Genomic DNA, 10,181 nt, shown 5'->3' with positions numbered 1-10,181 from the left:
AATTATTAAAATTAAAAGTTCCATGATAGCAATGTAATTTACTGGACTTGACTTTATGAATATGAGCAAAGCAGGAGAAGCAGTCAGCAGGTTCCTTTTCAGAGTAGGCTATTTAATCTTTTGCTTGCAGTCAGTCAGGTGGGAGTAGTTACAGCTGAAAGGTTATATTTCTACAAATTCTATCATATCATATCATCTTGAATAAAGCAGCAAACAATACTAAATCAAAAATCAGTACATCAATACATTCTCACTCTAAATATAAAATCATGTGAGAACAAACCAAGGAGACTAGATGTACTACTTAAGAACAAGCTCTTGCCCCCAGTGGACCATGCGCCCAGCCAGCAAGCTAGCTGCCACCCCTGTCTCCTGCAGCAGCATTAGTATTAGCAGTCATTGTACAATGATGCATTATAACTCATTTTTGGAAGAAAAATTTTAAAATGTCATTAAATGCACATTTACAGTGACCTCTTTTTGTAAAGTGTATGTTTTCATGATGATTTTTCATTTATTCTTTCTGAATAATCATCTTTTATAAATATATGACATTGAGTCCAACGTCCCAACATTAACAATGTTATTATGTTAATATTCATCTTTATTTATTCTTTATGTAATCTCTGACTGGATATTTAGTATAACGTCGTATATGGAGAAGTTCTAGTTGTTGTTCCCTTCATGCAAAAGTTATACACAGTAAATGAGGGAATAAATAAGATTTCATAAAAAATGTAACTGCTTTTCATGGGAGAGTCTCATCCTGTTATACAACCCTGTGTCAAATGATAAATAATGTGTGAAGTAGTTTTCACTTTAGTCCACTTTCTACCAAGGAATATTTTATTTTACAAAACCATCCCAGTATTCACTACTTTAAAGCTGTAACAATACCATGTTGAAAAGGAGCTTTAATCTGACAATCTAACAATCCTGCAGTAAACCCTGTGTTCATGAAGGTTATAATAATGTTCAATTGTTATCGGAACTGTTATGGTGATTTCTGTTATTAAGCCTGCCCCTTACTGATATGAATGGGGTGAACAAAATATTAGACACATCCGCACTTTAACAGCACGACACATTACAGCCCCCAAAATGACCATAGTTCAATCAACACCTCTTTAAAACAGTTCAACAAAACTGAACATTATAACCTTCATTAATGTAGGATTTGTTGCAGAGCTGTTGCATTACACTGCATTCGTTTTAGCTAAGTGTACCTGATAAACTGCCAATTGTGTGAATCTTGGCTTTACAACAGTAAAGAGACTTCTGCTTTTACGCATATGTTCCAAGGTTTGTCCAGTGCCTATTCCGTAGTGATCGTTGTAGTTGACGCTTTCAGAGAGTCATTGTGCGTACATTTTACGCAAACACCGTTTTAAAGCTATTCCATGTGTGTACTCGCAACAGTTGTTAAAAGATAAAAGTATCGACCGTAGTATTAATTAAATTACACGTCTTATTTTATTTTTGCTGTATTGCCCCCCCCACACACACACACACACTCTATCCTGCGCTTCACTGCGCATTGTCGCGCAGCTTTGACTGTCACGTGAATCGTCTTGAGAGAACAGGAAGGACGAATGACAACAGTGTGAAGATGCTGCTTCTACTGCTTTGACACACTTTTCAACTCTTCGTTTTTCACTTGCACAAATCAACAGACAACAATGACTTCAATTATAAAAGAAACACAAAGGTGGGCAACATTGTTTTCCTTCAGGGACAAAGACTCCTCCCAACGTTATGCTACCTGTAGGCTGAGTCAGAGACACGAAGGCATTCTGAAAGTTATCGATATTGTGATTTGGTGCATAAATGGGCATTAGCAAACACTAGCTTGGGAATGACTTATGCTACCTCTGCCTTTATCAAACTTATAATTATCAAGTTGTCTTGTTCTTTCAAGCTGTACTCCAATGTCTTCTATAGTAATATACCTAGTAACAGAGATATGACTCTCCTGTGGTTACAAGCATTGTGTTGGACAGGAGAAAAGTAGCTACATTTTATTACTGTAGTCAAACTGTGAGATATTGGCAGTCCACTTGAGTATTATCTTTCAGTATGCCTTCGTACAGTACCTCTGAATGGGTACTGTAAGTGTACAAGTGCCTAATTATTTTAGGTTTGCAATTAACGATTATTTCCATTATAGACTAATGTCAGAAAATAGTGAAAAATTACCCTCACGGTTTCCCAGAGTTCAAGATGTCTTTAGATTGTTTTACAACATAATTAATCAATTATCCAAATAGTTGCTGATTAATTTTCTGTTGATTGACTAATTGATATATCAAGTAATCATTGCAGATCTAAATAATTTGTACTGCTGCTATTTCTTTACTTTGACCGAAGTGTTTTTTTATTATTATATTATTATTTATATAATTATATTATTTTCAATTGATGAAAATAATATTAATAGGAAGTAACTTTAGGATGAAAAGTCAAGAATGTATGGTATTGTACAAAAAAAAGGAGTATAGAGAGAAAAAATATAATACAGTTTCAAAAGTAAAAATTCATTCTGTGAGATACACAGACTGGACCTAAAAATCACAGTTCTTCAATACTGGTAATTTTGAATACAGCAGTCCTGAAATATTTGTAGTTCTACTACTTAGCTCGAGTGAAATTTCAAAAGCTTTTGATTGAGCATTTTAACTTTGTGTTATTACTACCTTAGTTTTCAATGCTCACATAGACAGCTAGTGAAATTGTTGTATATAAAGCGTATTTACTTTACAGTATGTGTGTGCCTAATAGTCTTGATACTAAAATTTGTCTGTACATACCCTCATTTTACTCCTCATACTTGTTCTGATGCACTTATGTAGTCAGTGCAATCAATTGCCATGGACAGAAAACACTGCTGTTAGCTGATGCTGGATGGTGTCACTGCAGTGTGTTTATGTCTGTTTGTTTTCAATGTATAGAGCTTTAAAATTCACTGACAGACAAAATGAAATACCTTTCATGTATCACATAATACATGGGCAGTAAACTGTTGTTCTGTGTCTTAACTAAAAAATCTGAGTACACCGCTGTCATTAACACTCTCAACTCTTCTTTCCAAACAGCATTAAAGAAGCAGTGACTTTCATCAACGCCATTGATGTGAACAAGTTCTCCAGGCTGATCTCTCGTATCATACAAAAGCTTCATCTGAAGGTACTGAGAACGCACAGTGTTATCCATGCCAAAGACAAGAGACTTTTGAGGCTTTTGTGGCAAAGCTGTAGTGCCAGAGAGAGCAGTGCATGCATAATGACTTACTGGAGTATCAGTCAGAGTTGTTTCTAATGAATGCAGACATGGCTGGCCCTGTTGATCACTCTGGTTTTTCACCAGACTTAGCTGGCTGTCAAGGTGTCAGTCATTAATTCCAAGAACAATTTGTATTTGTATTTTTATTTTTTGACCTGCTAAAAGAAAGTCACACACTTGTGTTTATCAATAATATACATTTTGACATGTTATAGCTGGAAAAGCACAGGTATAACTAATAACATTAATGATGACTGTTTTGCATGATTGCACACCAGGGAATCTGCAGGAGTTTAAAAAGCACTCAATTAAAATTTTTCAAGAAGGCCTTAGAAAGTCTTCAATTTAATTTACAACTGTCAAAAATTTTCTCTTGCCTGGTGTAGACAGTAGTGTTCCTTATAAAATGTTTCTGCGACTGTGGGCTGTTTGGAGATGTTGTACGGTTATAAACTGAAACTGTTGCTTCAACAGTGGGTTGTGCTGCTGGAGGCTGTTCAACCTGGAGTTTCAGTCAGCATCATCAGACTTGCAGGAAACACTGTCACCACTGTTAGCTACAGTAGCTGGGAAGCTCATTGACTTATAATGGGACAGTATCAGTTTAGACAAGAACTTAAATTAACTTGAATAAATTATCACTTTCATCCATCATCATCCACATCCAGCTGTTGGGGTCCAGGTCGTGCCAATATAATCAATTTAATCGTTAGCACAAAAAAATGTGATATAAAAATGAATAATTCTCGGCCATAGTTTCCCTTTTCCATCATACTTTCATATTATGATTGGTTTGAGTATGAAAGAGGTATTAAATTCTATGTAGCATTAAAAGGGTCTTTAAAAAATCAACCCTTCAGGAACCCCGTACTCACTGACATGAAGTTACATTAAGTGTAACTTACTGTTACACTTAATTAAAATGGAGCAATTGTTAATGAAATTAGTTTGACCTGTGCTTTTTACTGCTCTGAGAAGACAAAATGTCTGCTGTGAAAAAGGTCTATACGCAAATTCCAAAATACACTGTGATTATTTTGTAATTTACATTTTTAATGTATTTTCATTTGATATTTTAATTACATTCTATATTACCTTTGTCATTGCTATGATAGTTGCTGGATTGGAGTGTTAAATGCTTTTTTTTGTTTATTTGTGTAAGGCATTTTACTGTTTAAGTGATGTAATAGTACAAAAGCCCATTGTATTAATTTCACACTAGCATTATTAAAAAATGAATAGAGACTTGAGCTTGGAATCTTTATGTTGTAACTACATGGTGGGTATTTGTAATTGATTATTGACTAAATCAAATAAAATGAAAATAAAAAAATAATTGGTTAATTAAAACTCAGTTGCTCAGATTAAATTGAATTTATATGGTTCCTCATATGCTGACCTCAGTATACCTATTCTGTCTCATCTGTTTCCTATTTCTCTGTATACTATCTGAAAGCAGCTTTTCATTTATTTTTCAGTTCTTGAAAACGGACCTTTTGTGGATCTTTTCACATCAACACAGTAAATTATGTTTTCTTCACAGAGAGAGCGGACATTCAGTGAAGAAGAGGAGCAAAAACTTCAGGCTGCTCTCTCATTGGATAAACAGGCTCTCAATCTCGTCCTGGAAACGGCTGCCTTCATTCTAGAGCAGGTGAGGGGTGGTCATCCAACAATCCTTTATGAAATTATTACCTCAGCCATAGAGGTTATATTTTCGCCTGTTTCTGTTTAATTGTCTGCAGGACTATGCAAAAATTACAGAACTTATTTGCACCAAACTTGGTGGAGGGGTGGGGTACTGGTCAGGGAAGAAGCCATTCAATTTTTGGGCAGATCCGAATCATTTACTATGAATTTTTTTTCTCTCAAGTCTGGTGTATATTGTTCAACATTGGCCCTGGTGGAGGTCTGGGCTCTCTCAGTGCCCCTCTAGTTACAAGGGTTTTACCTGATTTATTTATTATAAAATGATTGAAATGGTTTGAATTTCTTATATGACAGATGTTTGTTCTTTAAAGCTATTTTTAATGGGTCAGCATTGGGTATGAGATATGATGGTGGAGGTCAGGTAAAAAAAAGATGTTGGATATGAAAAATAAGAAGTATGATTAGCCTAACCCACTTAGACTTGAGTAATTTCTGTCCGTTTTACATTCACTTCCCAGTGTTGTTTATATTATACATAATCCTTTAACCAAGAAAAATAAACGGAAAAACCAAAACCAAAACCAAAAAAGAAACTAAGTGACCAAACAAAATGACTATTATTATTATTATCCCAAGACACAGTTAATAATGACACTGGACACAGTTCTTAAGTCTTACAAATCTGTGGTTGAAATGATATGCTTTGATTAAGTTCATATTTTCAATAACTCAATGTGTGGAGAAATATAATAAGAGCCTCACTCCAAAGAAAGTAAGAAAGAGAAATTAGCATAGTGTCTGTAGCTTTTGTGCCTTGTGTTCCTTTAGTGTGGATCACATTGTGAGCCCATTTCTCCAGCTGGGGTCACTGTTGTATTGTTAGTTTTTTGTATTGTAGCAATGTTGAGTTGAGTGTTGGGTGAATGGAAATGGGAGCAGGAATGTAAGAGTTATTTGTTGCACCTACAAAGCATAGCTAATGTTAGTATTTATTAAAGTGACTACTCTACCTCATATCTCCTCTCCTTTGCAGGCAGTGTATCATAATGTAAAGCCCGGCTCTCTGCAGCAGCAGCTGGAGATGGTTCATCTAAACCCAGACAAGGCTGAGGTTTTCTCTCAAACCTGGGCCACTGCTGGACCTGAGCTGGTGGAGAAGCTGAAGCACAATATCTTTGCCCCAAATAAGGTACTGAACTTTACCTACACATACAGTACCTGACATCATTGACCATGATTCTAAACCAAAGTGTAAGATTGATCCACTTCCAGACACTGAGTATTACAGGCTACTTTTCACATTGTTCTATCCCTTTGAACTGATCACTGTTTGGTGAGATGTTACTCAGCTGTTTGTTTTACAAACACTTCGTTCACAGCTCTCACAAGTTGTCACATTAATTTTAAAACGTGTTCCTTTCTATAACTCGATTTAGTGGTGACACTTCAAACAGCTTTCATTTCAAAGTCAAGGGAATTAAGATCTCACAGATTTAATAAGCAGCAGGTATGCATCAGTCACATTATGCTGGAGTTGTTGCTGCTGTCATACTTTCAGACATCTCACTTGCCTGTGTCTCGCAAATCATCTTTCCCTCCTTCATGAATTTTTTGCTGCTAGCAGAAGTCCGTGACCGCCATTGATCCTCAGGACGACCTCTGCGCCTGCTTTGACTTGGGCAATAGTCAAGTCAGGCAAGAGACTGTACATAACTGACATGCAGCCATTTTCTCATCCATATTTTCTATTGAATATATCAACTGAAAAAGATATGTCATAAATTTTTTCACTCATTTTCCCACTAGTGATACTATCAGTCAACACATGCAGGTGGTGATCAAAAGATGGTTGAACTAGGGAGATAAAGCAATCTGATTTAGAGTTGTGAGTATTAGTCAATGACCTGATTGGTTGGCCAACAGAAAATGAATCAGCAACTATATTGATAATTGATTTATCATGTCATTTGATGCTTTTCTTTGTCATACGTGATGGTAAACTGAATATCTTTATTTATTATTGTTACATTAAATAGACAAATTGATCAATCAATTAATCAAGAAAACAATCAGCAGATTAATCAATAATGGAAATAATTGTTAGTTGCAGCGCTGGTTGCAATACTGGTGACAAATGGATGTTTCATGATTCACAAATAAAACTAATGTTTACAAATGTGTATTACAAATAGTGAGTAATATATGTTGTGCACAATGCACAAATATTTCCAATTTCAAGTTCATTGATTTTCTTGTGCACATAAGTGTCTAGAAATAAAGTTGTTTTTTTTTGCACTTATTTACAGATTGTTAAATGTGGATTAGGATGAACTTGTGTCTGACGTTTGAGACTCTTTTGCAACACAAATGGATTTTGTGGTCAACAGTTGTTCCTGTGATTAACACTGTTGCTTACGGAGTCATTTATTCAGTCATTTATATATTAAATAATATTAAAATATAGTATATATATTTATTTCAATTAATTGATTTTATTGATTGATTTAAAAAAAAAAAACAATGTACTCATTTGCATATGGTGAAAGTAAAAATAACTAACACATTATAGAGTTGTGATGTTTATTCATGCTAATGTGGATGTTGTTCCCGTTGTGAATAATGTGGCCCAGCCCTTCCCCACCTCACACCTGTCGTCTGATGCTGCGGAAGCATCCAGACCCAATAAGTCACACATGGTTTATTATTATGGCCTCTCTCTGCATCATAAAACACTTAACTGCCCTGCCTTGACTCAGTGCTGCTAATCTATCACACTGCTACAGCTGACTGATGAGGTATCTCCCAGTAAATCAGCCAGGCAGGCAGTGAATTGGTGAGATTGGTGTTTGGAGGCACTACAAGGTTTTTTGCCTGACTTTAACATCAGCTGGGCCTTTTTCACATTTAGAGATGTTGTAGAAAAGTCTCTGAGTTATGGAGGAAAGGTCAAACACATTTTAAAATTATTTTTAACAGTTTGAATTGCAGTGGTCTCTATCTACATTTCTATTTATAATTATTATATTATAATAATGCTGATAAATATACCACCTATCAAGGAACAATGAAAGGTTCAAATAGTGAGAGCAGAATGAGGAAAAAGGACTAATTAAATATCAATATATTCATAAATATACACAAATATAAATTTTTCTTTAGAAACTTTGCTTCCACTGCTGTATTGTGGGGAAAGTGTTACCTTTGACTTTTTGTAATTGTGTCTAGGGCATTTTATACTATTAAAAGTGAGGCTTTATTACAACTATGCTAATATTCAAGTAAATTTGGCATAATTTGTGTTTCAGCTGGAGTATGTCGGTTGGCAGTTGAACCTGCAGATGGCCCAGTCCAGCCAAGCCAGACTGAAATCTCCCAGTGCTGTCCTCCAGCTGGGGCTCCACAATGAAGAATCTGAGGTATGAACACACACGTACAGTATGCATACACATACTTCTCATGTGCTCTGTGTCTCTTATACCTTCACTTATCTAATGTGAACACATTCACTACGAAGGAAATCGGTACTATCCACTGTAATGAGAGGCCTCTTCTGTGTTTATGCCAAATGAGAAGCATCTCCAATCTGTCGCTCTTTCTTTGCTAATAGATGGTAATCCCACTGGTGTCTGTCTTGACCCAGAGGTAGACGTACATCTGGCTCCGGAGTAACTGTAGTGTAAAGACCAGAGATCAGGGAGCTTGTTATCTTAAACCTCCAGGGTTTTTTTGTTCTCTTGAGAGACTCACTCTGTAGCTAGGATTGGACAGTATGTGCATTTATTGGAGGGTCTTGTTGTAACTAGCATTGAACTGTATCCATTTATGCACAGTATCCGGGCTTGTTTACAATATGTTTTAGATTTAGTCTACATGTCTACCTTATTGAGGCAATTATTGAAGATTAGTCACGGTTTCCTTATTTATTTTCTTAATACTCAACCTTTCCATTTAGAAATTAGTGTCAATTCAAAACAAAGTATTACATAAAGGATTTTGGTGCAGCATCCTAATGAGGCAGAGCCCTGAATATTTGCATTTGTAAAGGAAAACGTTTACAAACATGATACAAACATGGTTTTGACTTTTGATTTTCCAGTTTAGCATTTCCCTTTTTCCATTCATTTGTACTCAGTAGAGTTTGTTTGGGTTCCAGTTAACTAATGCTATGTAGTTACTCTAATAGCCAAGACCTCATGTGCCTCCCTCACTCATTTCTCACTTTTCCACTGGGAGAAGGATTGCTCTGTAGCTGTAGCAGAAGGAGTGAGAACTCACAAATATGTTTCTGTTTTCACATTCAATGATTTTCAACCACCACCAAGTATGTGATTTGTTTGAAATATTTTATCTAGACTTTTGAGTCTTCTTACAAACTTAAACATGAGCACATAGTTGGCGAGATAAGATCAAGTGCTGCTGATGTTTTGACAAATATATGAAATGTATTCCACAGATTTTAAATGCTACACAGGACTGCTGTTTGTTGGCCTGGATACTGATTTTTTTTTTTTAGTTATAACATTCAGGCATTTGTCTGGTTTCTTTTAAAGCAGTTTTTGTCGCAAAATGGTGGGACTGATTATCCCCCAAGCCTGGATAGTGTTGTTCCAGCTGACTAGTCAAGTGTCTTTCTTGCACGCTGCTTTGTATTCAGTCCCTAGAGAATGCCGGTTCAGCCTAAACGTGGAATTAAGCATGACATATTCAAATTGCTGCCGTCTCAAATTTGGGCCTATAGGCGTAAACTAGAAAATATATATGTTTTTCTTTATCTTTGTGAATGCAACAGCAGAAGAAATTTTTTTGTTTTGGACTATTTTCTGCTGTGTTTTCCCGAGGCTAGCAAAAGGGGCATTAATTTATTTAAATCCACTTACACAATTCCCCTTGTGGGAGGAGATAGCTGGGGGGCTAAAACAAGGCTGGTTAAAAGTGTGGAGAGATCAACTTCAGTGAATATTACTGAGGTGCACATCTTCTGGTGAACTGCAGGGGGCAATGTTGTCTCACAGGTTGGAAAGCATCCCTCGGGCGCAGTGAAGTATCTGAGCGATGGATAGGATACCTTGTTTAACTTTGTATTAAGGCAGTTTGAGTGAGCATGTTGTGTCCTTTATTTTTTTCAAATTTCCATCCATCATTGTTTCCTGATTATAGTAAGTTTGTTTTCTTACAAACTCACTGAGAATAGCTCAGTGCAACTTCTGGAATGTCAAAACACTGCGATGACTGAGAAGTAAATTAGTTGTGAG

General features: G+C 36.0%; 1 protein-coding gene across 1 annotated transcript in view; it reads left to right on the top strand.

Annotated features, from left to right (window-relative positions):
* The first annotated feature begins 1,566 nt into the window (after positions 1-1,566).
* commd10 (COMM domain containing 10) overlaps positions 1,567-10,181 on the top strand; it is a 55,079-nt gene continuing 46,464 nt past the window's right edge. The window contains exons 1-5 of the mRNA XM_023394199.2: positions 1,567-1,708; positions 3,093-3,183; positions 4,823-4,933; positions 5,963-6,118; positions 8,235-8,345. Of these exons, the coding sequence (XP_023249967.1) occupies positions 1,680-1,708; positions 3,093-3,183; positions 4,823-4,933; positions 5,963-6,118; positions 8,235-8,345 (498 nt within the window). The 5' untranslated portion in view covers positions 1,567-1,679. The remainder of the gene's footprint in view (positions 1,709-3,092; positions 3,184-4,822; positions 4,934-5,962; positions 6,119-8,234; positions 8,346-10,181) is intronic.

The sequence above is a fragment of the Seriola lalandi genome, unplaced genomic scaffold, assembly GCF_002814215.2.
Source record: "Seriola lalandi dorsalis isolate HSWRI2012SDOR001 ecotype SW California unplaced genomic scaffold, Sedor1 jcf7180002054946, whole genome shotgun sequence".
Lineage (NCBI taxonomy): Eukaryota > Metazoa > Chordata > Actinopteri > Carangiformes > Carangidae > Seriola > Seriola lalandi.
This window is presented reverse-complemented; position numbering and strand designations above follow the sequence as displayed.